The sequence below is a fragment of the Aythya ferina genome, assembly GCF_964211825.1.
Source record: "Aythya ferina genome assembly, chromosome: Z".
Taxonomy (NCBI): Eukaryota; Metazoa; Chordata; class Aves; order Anseriformes; family Anatidae; genus Aythya; species Aythya ferina.
This window is the reverse complement of record NC_140299.1, coordinates 15357524-15377337: the sequence shown is the minus strand read 5'-3', so window position 1 is coordinate 15377337 and position 19814 is coordinate 15357524. Positions and strand designations below refer to the sequence as shown.

Sequence of the window (19814 nt, the reverse complement as noted above, 5' to 3'; positions counted from 1 at the left end):
AAGTTACATTAATCAAATTGTTTGAAATTTTAATTGAAATTTGTGTTTGTTTTGCAACAGTTTCTCAAGAAGTACGATGAAACACATGAATAATTTTGAATGAGACTGAAAAGCACAAGCTTGAGGAAATAATTCTGCCTTTGGAGACGACTGAATAGAAAACTTGGTTTTAACTAAGATCTACGGGATTACTAAGTGCATTAGGGAACTTCCTTGCAATAATTCCTCCATTCAGTTAAGGCTTTAAAAAGTTTTTCGTAAGTATGGAACAAGGCAATAACTGGGAATCAGAAGTCCTTAGTATGGCTGAACACAGAGCCAGACCAATATTTCCTACACAAACTTAACTTCATAGTAATGAGCTACTAAACTTATTAAAATGGGATTGATTCTTATCACCGGGATCTGGCACTGTAATCGCCAGTCACTAAATTGTTTCTTGTTTACTGGATGAAGCAAATAATGCAACATTTCATGGTTGGTATTATTTTATTGTCTAATATTGATTAAAATGTTTACACTCCTACTTTTCAATCCACAGCTTAGCACTCATACCTATGGCTTTTACTTTTATTTTTAGCACAACATCTTTGTGTCAAGTGTCAGAATTCCATTTCAAAAAAATCCCCATAACCAGGAACCTGATACCATATAGACAAGTCTTCTCTATACTTTTTTAAACAAATTCATTTTCAAAAATGAAGATTTATAAAAGAAGAATCTGCTGGTAGCTTTCTTCCAGCTCATGTTTACCACAGATTCTATCGAGCTTTTCCATTTTAAGATGTTCATTTTAGAGCGTCTTATTGCCACTAAGTGGAATCTGTTTCCTCCCTCAGCACCCCCCCCCAATTCTAAATTAAATGCAAAAAAATCAGTAGCTGACAATTTTAAGCAAAAATATAAAGCACTATAACATTACCTACGTTGCCTTTTTACTGAACTAGGTTCTTGAACACTTTAGAAGCTTTGTGGAAATTTAACCAGTCACTGTTGAAAAGGCACAGGATTTTTGTGCTCTCAGACCTCCAGCAAAAACAGCTTTCCCCCAGACTGAATGTTCAGAAGTTCCAGCTTGATGTAAAGCTTCTCGCATTAAAGAAATGCAGGGACTGCTGTTGGATACAGTACTGCGTTTGGATGGCAGTCTGCCCAGAAAATTCACAGGTATCTGAGTGGTCATTTATACTAGAACCCACCAGATTTTACTAACTCTTCTGCCACAGACACCCTGCAAATCTGTAAAAAGTGTTTGCTTCTACTGAAGAGGAAAAGAGGTGAAGTTACTCTTACATATACCCAGGGATGGTATAACAGCAAGACAAGCTATTCATTATTAAAATCATCACAAAGCTGTCCATTTCTGCGGTAGTTCCTGTTCCGTGGTATTAGATGAATGACAGTTATTCTTCACATATGACAGAAGTGTAGTTGTATATGAAGAAAGCTAACTTTGGTCCACTTGTCCAGCTTGCCAAGGACAGCATATTGGAAAGATGACCACTGACAGTTCAAAAAACAATGTAAAAGTTAACAAAAATAATTTGGTATTTCACTCTTAAACCTGCACGCAGTTAATTGACCTAGTCATCCACCTTTTCAGTCTTCATGTCCACTAATTGTTGAGCTTTTAAGTCTTCAGCTTGTTCATGATCCCCCTTATCTGCATCATCTACGTGACTAGGTTCTTTTTCTTCTGCTTCTCCTTGATCAACACTTTCATATTCTACTTGTTCAAGGTCTGTTCCATCTATAAGTTCTGCTTGTACTTCTTCCATCTGTATTTGATTTACATGCTCAACATGCAACTGCTCCACATGAACTTCAGCACCATGGTCAGTCTGAATGTGCTCAACCTCCAAGTAACTAATTTGCACCTGTTCTTGTAGTTCATCCAACTGTGCGCCTTTCACTTGATTGTCCTGTATGAGATCCTGGTGCATCTGTTCCACAGTCACCTGTGCAGGATCCACTTGGACCTGAATTACTGGTAGGACATGGACTTGTTCCACTTGTTCTATTATAGTCATTGATGTCACCGGTTCAGCTTCCACTGGAAGAACCTCTTCTGTCATTAGTTCTGAAATATTGTGCATCTCTTTGAGATGCCTTCTCAGCTCACCGCCTTGCATGAACCACAAATCACACAGGGTACAGTGGTTGGGTTTTTCACCAGTGTGTATCACCAAGTGATCTTTAAATTGATCCCAGCTGTTAAACACGCTGTTACAAACCTGAAACAAAAGACAGAGCATGTTAAACAGTGCCAACAGAAATATGACAAAGCATGCTGCCTATTCCAGTCCATGGCTTCACACAGCATAGCTTCTTGCTACGTAGATTTAAAACACACACACACACATATACGTTAGAGGTAAAAGCTGAGAAGTCAGTTCCAGATGAACAGAGCACCTATTATTACTTGAGAAAGTGTGACAGTTTGAGTTGTGCACATAGTTGTGCTACTGAATTTATGAGCCAGTACAACATTTGAAAGATTTCTTATTTCAAACTTACGTGAAATTCACATACAGAAGCAGGCACCAGTAGTTCTGTGTCTGTTGCTAGAATTTGGGGTGGAAAGCTATTTGTGTAATAGTACAGCACGATGAAAGAGTAATACAAACTGTTCTGTTACTGAAGTTCTAGATGCAGCACTACTAACCTACTTTTCCTCATCACCTTTATTTTCTTCACAGAATTATGAGGTTTAACTGGCTAGACTAAACTCTGCCATTGTGCCTTTTCAAAATAAATAAATAAATAAATATAAGTGTATGAAAATGTCTTAGAGCTCCATCTCTGTTAGACTTGTCCAGCTAAAAGTACTGCGAAGACCGCAGACACAATATATTCACAGAACACTAGAACACACTTTATTCCCTTCAGCTGGTACTGAGGTGTGTAGCCCGAGAACAATACGCAAGGACACTGTAGAAATTGCCTGTAGAAATGTGCCTGTGGGGGAAAGTAGGGCAGAGTCACAGTTGGACTACAGAAACAGGGTCTGGAGTCTTTGGCCATGCAAGTGTTCACACTGGCATAAAGAAACAAAGAACATGTTTCAACACTCCTTCACTGCTGGCAAGTATTTTAGAAAGAAAACATTCCATCTCTTATTTTTTGGCGACAGCACAGAAGGATAATGGATTATCTGACACAGATTAACTCAAGGAACAGGTCTGTAAAATGGACCTGAAAAAACAGCTGTTGAAGTCTGTTAAAAACAGGTTTGTGTTGTTACTACCAGGCTTTCTTCTCCCCAGGCTCATGCTTTAGTAAGAGAGAAAGTTGGACCGCACACATTCAAAATACTAACCTTATAAATAAGCGCTTAAACTTAATTTGTGATATATAAAGATAATAACTATTAGTAATGTCCAGGCACATAATTACTGATAGCCTAATTTAGTCCTCTAGACATACACTCAAAAGTAACAAAAATAGTCATCAAGCAAGTGCAATTTTTTTTTTTCCTTTCTTCAGGGAGCCGAGATTTTATGCACTGAACACTATTCAAACTTAATTCTAAACAGGGAAGAATTCAAGAAAAACTTCTCCAGGAATTACTGTAATTGCTGTGGGCTGAACCCACATTCAGCTACTAATCCATATTCACAACATCTGTGAGAGGACATGGTATCAATTAATAAACAGAAAGCTACAACACAGTGAAATTGGTCAAAATTGGTTAAACCAAAGGGTCACAACAAAACAGTATGTTCAGCCTGAGGCTACTAGGTATGACTGCATTACCCAGTAACTCTCATGATCAAAGCTGTCTTATCTTTAATTTATAGGTACACTCACAAGAGTTAATTTCAGACTAGGATAAAAGCTGAATAATACAATGGCAACAGTCAAACTTCCAATTCAATGATGTGACACACAGAATTCATCCATTCATCTCCTGCAGCATTCGCTGCTTTCTATGAATGAGATCTATCTCTTTCGGAAGAAATAAAGCCCACGTCCAGAAGTTTTCTTTACTATACAACCCAAATAAACTTAAAACCAGAGTAAATTAAATAGGGTGAGAGTCTTAAGGGTAGTGGGTGTGGTAGGGTGAAGAAATGTGTTCTTAATTGAGACTGGAGCAGCAAAACAGCAAAAAACCTGCTACAGCCAACCTCAGTTTTCATGTTTCTAGCCTTTAAAAGCTGACTTTTAAGAGTCATGTAAAATTCTGAAAACCTTTTTGAATCTCAGATATATATATTATCTATTTACAGCATTTATATTTGCTTAAAAGACATTACAGATTGTCATCATAATATGGAATGACTTTACAGACAAAGTCAACATACTGGGTACCAAACAGCAGAATAATAAAATAGGAAAAAAAATAGTACTTTGTATTTTGGACTTTAGTGAAGCATGTTCACAAGCAGGATAGGCCTATGTCAGTGCATCAAGAACCTTGAAAAGGAAGCAGAAAGATTAACAAAGTATTATGAAAATCCATACCAGTAATTCCACATTTTAAATGGAACTACTGAAATATAAAAATTTAACTGAGTGCTGTGGCTGAATGCGATCCTCATATTTGTTTAAGTGGTTCTTGGAGGCGTGAGCCCACTCTTGCTGCCTTTCCTGGTTAGTACTCCCACACTCCCTCAGCATGGGAAGGAGGCACCTGGCCTCCGACTCTCTGACTTCCATTACCCACCTGACATTCATACAGCTTCTTTCTTCCCTTTTTAGCTCCAGCTCCAGACTGACAGGCCGCCAAGTGACATTTGAGCGTGCTATTCCTAGCAAAACGTTCGTGGCAGTTTGGACATTCGAAGGGTTTTTCACCTATTAAGACAGACAGGGATTTATAACAGCATAAAATCAAACAGTTTTCTGTCAGCTCTCCCTTCTTCCCCTCTTGCTGATAGACATGCTGTAAAGGCTTGGCCAACTGGATTATTCTACAGAAAAAGAGAAAGACACTCTGTGTACACTTCATTTATATAAATAAAAGGGCAAAGTCTTAATGTGGAATCATAATTCTCATTTAGAAAGAGACAATCTGACATAACTGCTGGTGCTAATTAAAGTCTGTTTAGGTTTTTATGGAAGTTAGATCACTAGCCTGTCAAAATATCTTAATGAAATAGCAGCTATTCCTGTCTTTTCACCTGATAATATTCAAAGACTCAACATTAGAAATTATACGAAGTCACACAATAAAGAAAGTATTTAAAAAATACAATGTTTTATTTTCAAGAACAGTAACAGCTTATGCTGAAGAGCTAAAACTAAGCTCCAGAAACAAGGTGGCACAGATTAACTATGAAGTAACAGTGTATCGGCATTTAACAAAAAGCAGAAACCAAATCAAACCAAAAATGAAAAAGAGTGAAGCAAAGAGGGACATAGCATAGATGGGCACAAGCAAGACAAAAATTCCGTTCTGTTCGGTCACTTCATTTCAAACCTGGTACCAAAAAGAGGAGCGTTTTCCACTGGGAAGCCAGCTAAGGACAGCAAGCAGGGGAGGATGAAAACAGGCTCTGTTTTCTCCTTTTATCCAGAGTAGTATATTGCTATTACTGACATCAAGCAGAACAAAGAAAAAGCGGTGTCTGTTTACTAATTTCATTATGCATAAACACAATGAAATTTAAGGAAATGAAAATACAAAAAAAAACCCTCAGAACAGCATGTTTCTTCTGACTGCCTGATAATTAATCTGTGAAGGTACTGGCAACAACCTAACTATTGAAACAAACTGCTTAATAAACACCAAAAGAGGCTGAGACGTTTCAGTGAATAATGTAAGAGTTTTTTCTATCTGGATTAAGATTTAAAGCCTACATTTTCATGAAGACAGTAGTTACTGACTGGGATGGAAAGTCAATAAACCCACGTTTTCAGAAATAAAGATATTCAGAAGCGCCTAACTCGGTTTTCAACAGAAATCCACAAGTAGCCTATAATTCTTGCTTCCACACTCAAAGTCTACAGAAAAAAAAATTAAATGTGTGAATATTCCCCTTAATGATTACCAAAGGCTATGTTTTTGGAGACTGTTGTATGGCAAAGAAGATAAAGGAGCACAGAACTCACAGCACAAAACTTCACCAGCCCTGCCATATGGCCACATTTAAATAGTTACTTGGTGTCAGCCACCCCCCAGTCAAGGACAGATTTATTCTTCGCTTACTCAAATTCTTCAGTAATCTTCCACACATAGTGTCAAAAGCATCTGACAGTGACAATTCAATGACAGTGGTGGCAATACCCAAGAGCCAGAAGAAGTGTGACTCTGTGCACTGCACAAATCAGCACAGTGACCCAGGCTGCACAGCTCGGGGGCGATGGAAAGAAAGCACAAGCACCATCCTGCCAGCCCAGCTACCCCCAGAGACACACTGGCAGTGCTGCAGGAGCAGAGCTCCTCTATGAGAGATGACAGCCTGCTGCCATCCAGCTGTGAGCTTAGCCCCATCTAACTGTGATTTTATGGATTTTATGAAGAGTTTTGTTTTTTTTTTTCTCCTCTGGATCTGATGATCGTCTTTTTTCAGTGTATGAGAAAGAATGAAATTTCCCTTGCCAATCTTAAGTAACTCAGGACAGGAACTGTCGGGAAGGAGACGGCCCAAAATAAATGTTTTTAACCCAAGGCCCCAAATAAACATTTTTAACCCAAAGGAATTTCTAACAACTAACACCGTGATTTCTATTTGCCTAATACGTAAGAAATCCCATCCCTGTATATAAGAAATACACACACATAATACATGTATATCTGTGAGAAATTCATCCCTGAACATAAAGATACCACATAATTATTAAAATATGTTTAGAGAGAAACAGTAGTTCCCCCCCACCCACAAGTGCACCAAAAACAGGTATTTATCAAATGAACTCCACAATTATATATTCGAGGTATGCAAACGGAGTCCATTTGTTAACTTCTATGGAAGATGTTATTTGCAGTTTAAAGTGAGCTTCCTGTAAAGCATATTTTAAATTTACCACAGAATGGCAAAGACCATGATTAATTTTTTCTTAAGAAGTCTGTATAATCTGTATACAAATTATGTTAATTACAGGATTTCCAGACATGTCAGACATCATGGCTGCTTGGAGCACAAAACTCCTTAATTTCCATCTTCACTCATGTGAGCACATGCAGCCTCAATAAAAAGCCTATCTTTGAGAAATATTTAGCAGTCAAAATTCCCAGTGAAATTGTGGGAAATCAAAGCTGTTCAGCATCTCTTTCTGGTAGGGGATATAAACTTTGCAAAAACAAAACAAAACAAAAAAACAAGGTTAGACAAGAATATCGAGAGCAGTAGCTTCCTTTTAAGATTGACTTCGGTATGAGGAAATGGCTCTACATGTGCAAGACTAGAGTTACATGTATTAAATTCAGTGGGCATACATTAATTACAGTCTTGCAGAATTTGTCCTGTGAGTTACTTCCAACTGGCAATTGAAATCTCATTATCATGCAAGAAAAAAAAAAAAAAGAATTGTTACATCACATCAAAAAATCTCCCTTTTTATAAATTCTAGAGATGACTTTGTTAATATTTTCAGAGATACATAACATGAATTTCTTTTGCACTTGCTACTTTAATGTTATTGCTGGTGTTGTAGCAGCAGGACGAGATAGTTTGTAGTACATTTTCTCCATGGGCTCGTTATTTTATTTTAGTATTCATCTAATGTTTAGAATTAAGAATTTAGAAAGTCTTTGGCTCAGTGGGAGTTTTTCCACTGACCTTAGGAAAGCACAGTTGATTTTAAGCTTCAGACTTTCAAAATGGGAAACCAAAAGTAATTAAATTCCACGAGTACTGCTTGTATCAATACGTATTGATACGGTCCTCTGGGTCTCCTGTGATATGCTGTTACTTTGTGTCCCAAATTTTGTCTCAACAGCAATTCCCACATGAAGATAGCAGAGTAAACAAAATAATCTACCAAAAACCTCTCTGAAAATACTTTCCTGACGTAGTTTGTAGCTGTCTTAGCTATGCCAAAGCAAACACTCCCTACTTTATAGGGAATAAGGACTTGATAAAGACTTTTTACAAATGCAACTCTGAAGGGGCTATTTGGAGTAGGCTGGGTACAGTGTCATTCATGCATCAATACACACCTGCCCCTGGTACAGAGAGGTTCCAATTAAAAGGCTTTAACAAGATAAAAAGATAGGGGCTGCTCCTCTGCATTAAATCTTACTGATGGCTCATGACTGACATATTAAACAAAACCACCTGGATATCAGACCGTATTTTATATGGTCCTTACATATAAATACTTTGTAGGTATGATAATTAATATAATTATTTATATATACGTTATACATAAAGTCATCTACAAAATGCTCAGTATCTGTACAGATAGTACAGACTTCTCACACTATAAAGGAAAACCGAAGGAGGCACAAGCAATTTTGTGCTCAAAAGATGCTATCCAGATGTCAAAAAGGCAGATTTTACAGTAATGGAAGTCTACTATAGCCAGTAGAAATGTTTTGCTATGTTACTTAACATGCAAACAAAACTGAATCACAGATGTCAAGACCAAGGATGAAACTGTCATAAGAGGCTATTTCACACTGACAAGCTCACAGTTCAGATCTTATTACAACAGAAAATTTTAACCAGGAGAATTGTGAAAATAAAAGTAGCTACGCAGTTTGGTACATTTGAAGTAAGCATGCCTTATGAAATAATTCTTAGAACAATGTTTAATATACTCAAGAGAAGCTTCATTACGGTTTTCCAGTTCTGGGAGCATATTTTTAACCACTTAAAAAAAACCAAACAACTCAATACCTCACAGTTTATACCAATAGGAAAAAACATCAGTATAGAATCATCAATGCAATTCTATGATTCTTTGATTTTAGTCGTAACTAGAAGCTAAGTATTTCTAGCACTTGTGTGTTCTCTTCAGCGTAAGCTCTACTTCCCACAAACAAGCAAAACCCCAAAATGGCCAAAGCCACAAGTATGTGACTACAGCAGCACTCTTACCTGTGTGCTTCCGGAGGTGCTCTTTAAAATGTCCAAAGTGGTCAAATTGTTTATCACAGTACTGGCATATATGTATTTTTTTGCCAGGTCTTTGCTTCTTGCTGGCACCACCTTCATCGAGGTGGTAACAGGTGACATGCTGTTTCAAAGCACTCTCTCGTAGGTACCTTTTATTGCATATGTCACACTTGTAACTCTCAGTAGAGTGTGTTTTCATGTGTTCCTTAAAATGGTAAAACAATTTAAACGAACGGTTACATTTCTCACAGTGGAATAAATTGTTCACGTGTGACAGCTGAAGTTCCACAATTTCAATACCTTCTACCTGTTTGCATGAGGGATCAGTTGCACTGTCATCTTCTTCTTTGATCTGGCATTTTTGCTCTCCCTGACGATACTTGCTGGTGATATCTGCCAAAAGAGCCAAAGCAGATTCATCTGTTGTACCCGTTGTCTGTATGTACTTTATGGATTGCTCTGCAGAAGCTACTTCTTCAAGCGTCTCGACGCTATCATCTTCCATTTCAATTGTCCCTTCAGTAATCTCAACCTCAATTTCAACTGGATCTGATTCTGCAGATGGCAGTGTTTCTGTGATAACGTTCGAAGTTTCAGCTATCTTCCACTTTTTTGGTTTATTTTTAGCTTGGGTTTGATTTGATTCTAAGGGTGATGAATTTTCTTTGTTCCTGTAAAGCATTTGCATAAACAAGGTTAAGATCCACAAACACGTAACAAATCCTGCCTGATACTGAGCTTCTGCATTAAGCATGTTCTAGCTGTTTTTAAGAAACTCAATGCACATGACCTGTGTGCATTTTAGAAGATAATTTGTCCTTACTCTATACTCACTAGTCCTGTAAAACAGCAAGTTTGGAGCTATGGAGACTTTCACATTGGGCAACTAAAATGTTTTAAGTAGCTCTGCTTTGAGCAATACACAATGCATCGATAAAACGACCAGTTAGCCTAATGGCACAGGTTTATCTGAGCAACTTTGGAAATTCTGCACTTGAGAACTTTCACAAAGGGAGAGTTCTTCTGCCTGCCTACTCAGAAAGAATATTCAAGTCCTTCCTATGCTATTCACTGCTTAAGCTCTGGTGACTGACTTAGGTTCCTAGAAACCACTGTAGGTGTGACCTTATGCAATGATTATCATAACAGCTAGTACTTCAGAAAAGCACATAGGCTAAAAAAAAAACACAAAAAACAACAACAATTACAACAAATACTCACTTGGATGTGGAAAGAGTACTCTAATTTAATTTTCTGGTCTTACACAACCCCCCCCTTCCCAGCTCAGTTCCTCTTACCCCTGCACCATACACACACAACCTCCTTCCTCTGAGATGTCAGGGATAGCATCCCATTGTGATCTATGGAGTAATAATTCGTGTCAAGAAGACGGTTGATATTAATAAAGAAGGGGGAGATGTGGGAGTGTGGCCATGGGGGTTGGCAAGCCCCATGGTTGGTGATAACATCAGAGTCAACAATGAGGCCATCAGGAATGTAAAAAAGTTTAGAGGGCACAAAGAAGGGTGATTCAGGAGCCATGCCGTCCGGGGTTGCTTGTTCTGCAGCGCTTAAGGCATGGAAGTTGCTGGGGGTTTGCTGTTGCTGTTATATGCAAAGTTGTTTGACCAATGGAAAGTTGTTGGAAAAGGACTGCTGTGGTGAGAAGGGTGTAAGAGAGGAGCCTGTCCTTGAGATGAAAAAACAACACGATGTAATGAAGTTATGTCATCAATAAAGGAGTAGAGAAAAGGAATGAAAAGGAACAGGCTAGCAGAACAGGGACCAGGACAGGAACAGGCACATTGATTGCCTCATGAAGATAGGTTCGGCCAGACTCAGCAAACCGCTCAGAGAAGCTCGTACAGAAAGTCGCTGGAAATGGGCGCACCGGAGCTGCAAAGAAGCTCACGCTGAGAGAAGCGGAGCCGCGCACACAGCTGCCCTCTGGTAAGCAGTTGCGCATTATGGGGAATCATGCGTCCCTAGGAACAAAGACTGTCCTGGTAACCTTACAGCTTATTCCCTTTATTAACAATCAGACAGTTTATGATCCTGAAACATGGGACCAAACTGAGGTCCAGGTGTGGGACTCTGCTACTAAAGGTTGGATTGCTCAGCACCTGGGAGCAGTCTCTGGGGCCTTACAGAGCCCTGTGGGTTGCCAGGCAGTGAGGGAGCTGTGGGCTCAGCCACCGATCCTGCTGCTGCACCAGCAGCCCCTCTGCTGCTACAGTCATCGAAGACCTTTGCTGCTCCGCCCCCTGGTGACCTGGACGTGCCTTTTGACCCAGGCCCATTGGCCTTGAAAAGGAGACGGAAATGTTTTCATTCGATCCGGGAAGAACAGGATACGTAAGGCCTGAAGGCCAAGTTGCTTAACAACTTAAAGCAAGACATATTGTTCCCACGACTAGCCCTGGAATTCTGTGGTGCTTGTAATCAAGAAAAGGAACGCAAAATGGGGACTGTTATAAGTCATGGAAGATATGGGAGCACTTCAACCAGCATTACCAACTCCAACTATGCTCCCCCAGACGTGGACATTAATAGTGATAGACTTAAAGGATTGTTTGTTCTGATTGTACATATGTAGAGGCATACACATGTATAGGCGTACTGAGGTTTAGTATGCAAAAGCAATGTTTTGTATATTTAGAAAGTTTGATGCTTGTGTATGTGTGTTGGTAGAGCACAGACTCCCTGCACACCCAGCGCCGTTTACCTGCCTTTTATAAATATTACTAAATTCAGATTGAGTTGAGACTTCATATATAACTTGGATTTTTTAGTAATAGGTGAGGTGAGGTTTCCTTCAGTATCTGCATGTCATATGTCAGAAATATGCACCTAATGACTATGCAGGACAGAGCTTAGCAAATTACACCTTACAATATTCAGATACAGGAAGACAAAACATCTAAACTTATAGCTTCATTTACTCTAGATTTCTGAAATGTAAAAGTTGGTAAGTTACTTTGCACATTACTGCAAAGAGCTCCAGGATCACGTAGCAAAAGAATAATATGCTCAGCAGACTATCATCCTTGAGCAGCTGGCGTGAAAGTCTGAACTTTAATACACACTTACAGCACTTTAAACACAAATGCACTTTAATGAATAACAGCTGGTTGTTTTCTTTCTAGTCTAGGTTATGTGATGTTCATCTCTTTGATATTAATAAATATCGATCGGGCAAGGGGCTTGCTCAATTACAATTTATTTCTACTTTGGCTGAAGTTTCTGAAGCTTAACCTGAAAGCTTAAGTTAGAGCTCAAACTGTGACACTGTATTATAATTCCTCCCACTCCTACCGTTGAGGAGAAGAGACTGATAGTGGTACTTAAGCTTGTTTGTTTTTGTCAAGAAAACAAAAAAAAAGGCAATGAAAACAAACAAAAAATCAATAATAAAAACAGCCTTTCAATATATTAACAATGGAAATAACTAAGAATAGACTAGCTTGCATATGTTAAACTTTTTTTTCTTTGTATCATAAGAATTAGAGTTTACTGGCGTTGGATAACCAAAAAACTGCACAACATAATGCAACACTGGGAAATGCTTGCATGCTGGACAGTTTACTTTGATGGGCTGATCCAAATCCTGGTTCAACAGTTCCACTGGTGTACACTGACTGAAACAGATACCATTTAGAACAAACTTCTTCAATTTCAAGTTTCTTTTCAATTTTGTCAGGCAGACACAAAGGTCTGCTTTTTTTTCCTGAACAGAAGAAAAGTTACCCTGATGGTATTATGCTAACCTCAAAAATGTCAAATCAAAAGTGTTGGTGGGGTTGAAGAGCAGGACCAGAAATGCAACCTCTTATCTCTTCTTTTAAAAAATTGTGTTTTTTTGCTCTGCTGCCAATCCCCAGACTAAGCGCTGGGTAAGTTCTTTTGAAAAAATCAATGTTGATATTGGAAACCAAGTTTCTAGTGTACCATGGAGTTTTTTGTGTCCCCCCCCTCGGCTTTTTTTTTTTTTTTTTTTTTTTTAAAAAAAAAAAAAAAAAAAGAAAATGCTAACTGGCTTCTAGGGGAACTCTGGGCTGATGCATTCCCCTTGGCCAACACTGTTTATGGGAAGATAAAGAGGAACCTTATCCCTGATGCAAGGACCTTTCAGTCAGTTTAGAAGAGAAAGCCATGATAACCATGAGACCCCTCCCCCTGCTTCATGCTGAAACAGCTGAGCATCCGGAAGGAATGATAACATGACAGCACTTTGTGAAAGGGAATGACAGGGAAGAAAACAGCAGGGTGGGAACATCACCTGCTTTTCTCAGGTTGTAGTTTTGCAATGAAGCACAGTTATCAGACTGGGTAAGATGTGCCACAGCAACATTCAATTAAGTATTTATCCAGCATAAAACTGATTACACCAACCATATTTACTCAAGAATTTTGATAGGTTAGTTTTGCATCAGGGAGCTTTAAGATCACTACCCATTCTCTCAGAAACAGCAGGAAGCTGAGTGAAATCAAAATACTAACACAAACTTATAGCATGATCTAATTACCTAAATCACTGCATACATGCCTCTCAATCAGATGGGGTCAAATAGCCCAAAGACCTGGTACTAGTTCCACGATGACACAGCCATACAATGCTATTGAGCTCCAGCCCAAAGAACGAGACATTCCTTTTGCAGCCTTTGTTACTCTGACCCCTATCGTGTAATTGAAAAGTAAATGGCCCCAAACAAGTTTTCGAAGTTCCAGGATAAGAGCAGCACTGCAGAACACAAGCAGACAGCTCTAGTAAAATGATTCTTAAGACTACATTTCAGTGTTGGGAAGAAAAAGAGGCTTATGTGTTTACCTGATTTCAAGTGCTTTGATTGCTTCTAGCATCTGTAGATACTCAGCTGCTTTCCAAACATCATTTGCTTCTTCTTCACCTTGCACCATTAGTTTTGCTGTATAGGTGAATTCTATTAGGTGACGAAATGCCATGTTACTTACACCTGTTTGGAAGCAAGAAAAGCAAGTTAACAATGCCTCAGTGCCTCAATCTGATGAATCTTGCACACTTGGCCTGCTCACCATTTTGCTCATGATACTTTAGCTGCCAGTTTCATGAAGACAACACCCTTGAAAAGCTCACGTCGGAATAACAAGTCTGCTATAGAAACATGGAAACAACTATGGAATCATGCCATAACAAAGGTAAAAGTAAAGGAAAGATAAGAGGGGCAAAAAGCTGTTTGTGTGGAATAGTAAAAAGTACATAAAGTACAATATTTAAAGTACAATTTATATATTTATTTAGCATTTAAAGTACAATAAAAAGTACATATTTAAAGCATATTTAGAGCATCTCTCTTTCTCAAAAGACCTCTGACCAGCAGATGATTGTTCCAGGAAATCGCTCCTGGCCTACAGGCAAGTATTACTCTGTGTCTATCTGTTCTTGCATCCCAGCTAAGGTAGGAGTGTGATGGTTGGACCAGGTGATCTTGGAGGTCTTTTCCAACCTTAATGATTCTACGATTCAGCCTGCACCAAGGACACCACATCCATTTCCAGTTCCAGCACACAGCTCTGAAAGTTTTTATCTGCATGAACCAGATTACCTTCAATCTCCACCAAGGGCTCCTGAGTGAAATCTTGGAAGAATTTGTAGAAGAACTGGCTACAGGCAGCAAGAACAGCCTTATGAGCTTTGAAATGGTGACCTGTGAAAACAGATAAGAAATTTTAGTTTAGGATGACACCTTCCTTACTTATTGCAGAATGAGAGCAGATGCACAAGAGAGAACAGCGGTAAAACCTAGTCTACAAGTCTACTCTAGCAGAATACAGTCACTTAACGTGTCTCCATGTAACATGAGATGCTGCTGCAGCTAGCCTTCCACATCTCATGCGACCCTTGCTGAAGGCAAACCAAAGTCAGAGAACTTGCTCACTTCAGCTTGTTTCTCTTTTCAGATACTTAATTTATGGCAAGTCCTTGTGCAAACTTTTTTCATGAATGTCTTAGGTGCAGCTCTCAGATTTCATCCAAATTCTCTGTGCTTTTTGGCATTCCTACGTACGGATCTATTTTGTCACCATTTCAGCTAGCTTAAACACCCCTGCAGAACAGAAGCAGTTCTGATCTGATCGTTCTCTTTTCCAGACTCTGTAGTCCCCATCACTGTGTTGTCTTCTCCTTGGTGCAGGCATATACACATTTATAAGGCCCCATGAGATCAGGATAAGAGAAGCAATGTAGATTAGAACTATGCAGCTGCACCAAAAAGCTTTGAGCCCAACAAAAACACTTGGTAATACAAATAGATATGGTAATACTAGAGCAGGAGCAAACATTCAGGCTAAGCTTTGTGCAAGAAGTGCCAGTGAAATAACAGTGATTCCATAATAGTAATCTCTTCTCCATTCCTTTTTTCTAATCCAGGCTCTACACAATCCCTTTTCTTCGAGCGAGTTCTGGCTATCTTTTTAAGGGTCAAGCAGCACTCCTTTAGTTGAGTCCATTCTACTGGACACTGCCTATCTTCTCCAAAGTGCTCATCCATTCTAAGACATGTTTCAGGTTAGAAGCAATCTTGTATCTACCAGACACCATCTTTTATAAGCACTTATATCTCCAGCTTCCTTTTAGACTAATATTTACAACTCTAAAACACAGGAACAGAAAAGCGAATTATTCTTCCCTATTTTAAGAATACATTAAAAATAATATGCAGATACTAGAGAAGCAAGGTGGCAATCTTATTTCAAGCTTTTTTTTAAAACCATATTTGTACAAGTTCTCTGCAGTCAGATTTAGTCAAAACAGTCTGATTTAGTCAAAAAAGCATCTTTAAAATGTTTTGGAAATATTTTGGGTGACATTAAATATAGTACAGCAGTTGCAGAGTAGGATAATATCTGAAAATATTTAGCCACTTGTTTGGAAAAACAGAAGCATGATTACTAATCACTGCTGGAGATGCTGTTCACCCCAAGACTTTAAAAGAAAGTCTGCGTGCAACTCACAGACCAGTACTGAACCGAGAATTTGTAAACAGGCCCCTTTGACAGCTGAGCCAAGACCAACCCAAGAGCTTCCCAGCACAGCTTTCATAATTTTTTGTATACTAGCTGGTCCACAGGCCTATACATACCATCCACAATCAGAGTGATGTCTGTGAACTGGTCCTGCTCACGTTGTTCGTTCAGTCTGTCCAAAATAACTTTATAGTGCTCTGGGAATTCCTGGATACATTCCATCGTTTCTTCGGCTTCCATGGCAGAAGGACTAGTCTGCAAGAGACGTGTAGCAGAATAATAACACTGCACCGCTCAGTAAATGCTATGCACAGTCAGGTTAGTACACAAATGTGAACTAATTGGCACATTTCAGGGAGTACAAAGCCACCAGAAACACCAAACTGGTAACATGTTTGCCTGATTTTAGCTAAAAGGTAGAAAACAATAGGGTTAATGAAGTAGAGTATGGCCTTATTTATATTTAACAAAGTACAACTGAACTGTGTATCTCTTTATTCTACATATTTAACAAGGACCCACCTCCCTCAAAGCAAATAATGCAGGGATATAACATCTGTACGGCTAACTATTTAACAGCATCTCCTCGGCATAACACCAGAATCTTTACACAGCCACTTCCTGCAGCTCTACCGATCCACTTGGTGGAAGAACCGTTCTCAAAAAATCCTTATTTAAGTAAGTCACAGTTGGTATCTACTGAACACAAGATGTTTACTTCCTTTAAGAAAGGATGCAGTAAGGCAGCGCTTTACAGCTTCTGCGTACACAGAGCTGCCTTGTATTTAAAGTGTTGCCACACCCAAGAACAAGAAGCTTCTTATTCACCCAGCCTACTTACACTTCTCCCCCTGCATGGCGAAATATCCGCTGCCAGCCTTTCCAATGAGACACGTGGGCTTGTAATACAATGGCCCTTCCTCCCTTACTGATACAATAAATGTAGCCGTGAGTGGGAGTTGAGGAGGTTATCAGACCTGAAGAGGTTAAGCAAAACACTGTGCCTGTGGAGACGAGGCAGCAGATGCTAGTCTGCTTCTTATGCAAAAGAACCGCTGGAGAGAGTCCAAGCGCTTCAATGAAAGCATATCACAAATTATCTCTAGGCAAAACGACTTCAGGTCTGTGCAGCAGCCCTCCTCTTCAACTCCCACGTTCACATGGCTCTCATGCTGAGAATGCCTCAGAAAAAAGTAAAGACATTTCAAAGCAACATTAGCACAGAAAGTTCATTTTCACAGTCTAACTCACTTTGAAATACACGTGGTATCTGAGAGAAGACAGTGATTAGACTTGAATGAGCTTCAAAGGAATTTGGGAAATACCTTTCACTGTATTGTTATGCTTAGCAGGGACAGAAGGAAGAAAGTTAGAAGAGCAGTTAGTATCTCTGAATACAGAGGTGGAAATTTTTGGTGTGACAAGGAAGCAGGTATCTTTAGAGTGCTGGAAGAAACTAAACAGGAGGTGCTCCCTGACTTCCAGTGCAGATTTGGTTGATTGGAATTGTAAAGTCCTGAGTGCAAACCTGACCTTGTATGCACCAGCTACCTCTGATCGGATGCCGCCAGGTATGCGAACGCCACCGTGTGGCTCCCTAGGGTCGGCTTTCCTTCCAACAGTGCATTCTGGTAATACGGGGTTCAACAGGAGAGAGGAAAATAATTACCCAGTTATGATGAAAGCAGGCGTTATTTTATTATGACTAACATATCAAGCAAAGAAATTTGTCACATTTGTATTTTAAGCAAAAGACAGTCTTCCTTGCATCTCAGAAACCGTACCAAAAAGATGATAGAAAGTGAAAGGGAAAGAGGGACAAAAGTGAATGCTTATGGAAGTCTAGTTCTGCTTGCTAGCAGTGCTTTTTAAAGGGGACACTGAAACTCGTATCAGGCTCTTGAAGGGAACAGAGAAGGTCAGCCTGCTGGGAAAGCGAAGTGGAAGGGAAGGATGCTGCTGCCTCCATCTCACTTCATCTGTAATGAGCCTGAGATGGATGACAAGCAGCTCCCACCTTTCCTGTCATCTGGTATTCAATGGGAATTGAATACCACATGGGAAGCTGACAGCCATTACGTCACTGTTGAATTCTTCTTGCTTGTTTTTGAGAAATCATTCAATGATGGATGACTTGCAGTTAAAGACTTAATTCCTTAAAAGTTAAGGCAAACCAACTTTTGACCCTCAAATATCATGGCATCATACCCTCCTACCAAACCTAAGAGTTTGTTTTAAAAAATTGAGTGTTTCTCAGAACACTAAAACAAACAAACATTAAAAACATATGACTTACATAAATTTATTGTCCTGAACTACCACAGAGCTCAGCAATATATTGCAAAAAAAGCCCAGTGTAACTCTGTGTGTTCAAAGCCCTGTATACGTTCACTGAGGTGACGAATACCATGGAGCAAGAGGTGGGAGGTACAGGAGGTACAGCTCCCTGAAAGGAAGGTGTGGGGAGCAGGGGGTCGGCCTCTTCTCACAGGTAACTAGTGATAGGACTAGAGGGAATGGCCTCAAGCTGCACCAGGGGAGGTTCAGGTTGGAAATAGGAGACATTGCTGCTCAGGAGCAGTCAGGCACTGGGACGGGCTGCCCAGGGAGGTGGTGGAGTCCCTGTCCCTGGGGGTGCTCAGGAGAGGCTGGACGTGGTGCCTGGGGACGCGGCTCAGTGGGTGCTGTTGGTGGCAGGGGGTGGTTGCAGCAGGTGTCCTGTGAGGGCTTCCCAACCCTAAGGCCCCTACCCCCAGGCAAAGCAAGTCTGAGGAGGCAGGCAGCAGCGGCCCCACATGATGGTTATGCACCAGCTCACAGGTGGTGGAAACCCGGCTGCTTCTGCTTCCTACACAGTTTTTACGACAGTTTTTTTTCCTTTTTTTTCCTTTTTTTGCTGTTGTTGTAGGGCTCGGTACCGCGCTAACCCCGTTCCCCGCTCACGCCTCACACCCCCGTGCCAGGCGCAGCCCTCACACACCCGCCCCGCTTTTACCACCGCACTCCCGCTCCCCCCGTCCCCTTTTTCCCCCTTTTTCCCCCCATTTTGCCCCATTTTCCCCACAGGCCGCGGCCCGCCCGCCACACCCTCAGCCCGGCCCGGGCGGCTCCCTCAGGCGCGGCCCCGCCCCCGCCCCCCTCACCCCCCTCAGGCGCCGCCGCCATCGCGGCCCCTTCCCCGCCCCGACCGCCTCCCTCCCATTGGCGGGCGCCGCCGCCACTCAACGCAACCCCAGCCAATAGCGGCGCGGCGGCACGGCCCGCCCCCCGCCGAGGAGAGCCAATCAGCGCGCGCCGAGTCCCAGGAGCGGGAGAAGCCGGAAGGCCTACCCAGCGCCCGCCGCCCGCCGCGCCCGGCGGCCCCGCCACAGCCCCGGGCGGCCGCCCGCGGGCACGGGCACGGCGCGGGGCGGCCCCGGGAGGGGGAGCGGGGCCGGCGCGGGGCCGGGCGGCGCGGTGTGGGCGCCGCCGCCTGGTTACCCTTCGTTACGTCATCAAAGCGCGCATTAAATCGATCCCCTTTTAACGGCCGGCCGGCCGGGTCGCGGCCCGGCGGCGGCGGGGGCCCCGCGGGGTGGGGAGGCGGCGCGGCCCGGTACTCACCGCCTGCAGCGCTCAGCCCCGCCGCGCCCGCGCCGCCGCCGCCGCTTCCTGCTGCCCGGCACGCTGCTAAGCGGGGCGGGCGCCGGCCAATCGCGACTCGCATTCCCGGCCTGCACCGCGCGGCGGAAGTGACGCTGCCGTCACCTTTCACACAGCGGGGCGCGCGGCTGGGCGGCGGGAGGGGGAGTTGGGGGGAGGGAG

General features: G+C 41.5%; 1 protein-coding gene across 2 annotated transcripts; it reads right to left on the bottom strand.

Annotated features, from left to right (window-relative positions):
* Positions 1 to 470: 470 nt before the first annotated feature.
* On the bottom strand, positions 471 to 19721 carry ZNF131 (zinc finger protein 131). 2 transcript variants are annotated; one of them, XM_084505391.1, is made up of 8 exons: positions 19614 to 19721; positions 16127 to 16265; positions 14591 to 14692; positions 13837 to 13981; positions 9316 to 9679; positions 8991 to 9213; positions 4670 to 4800; positions 471 to 2234 (listed from the first exon to the last, which is right to left on the bottom strand). In XM_084505391.1, the coding sequence occupies exons 2-8, from the start codon at positions 16248 to 16250 to the stop codon at positions 1584 to 1586; spliced, it is 1740 nt and encodes a 579-aa protein (XP_084361517.1). In that variant the 5' UTR covers positions 16251 to 16265; positions 19614 to 19721; the 3' UTR covers positions 471 to 1583. The 2 variants fall into 2 exon arrangements, with proteins under 2 accessions (XP_084361517.1, XP_084361516.1); XM_084505390.1 differs by having other exon boundaries at positions 8991 to 9679.
* Between the last annotated feature and the right edge of the window lie 93 nt (positions 19722 to 19814).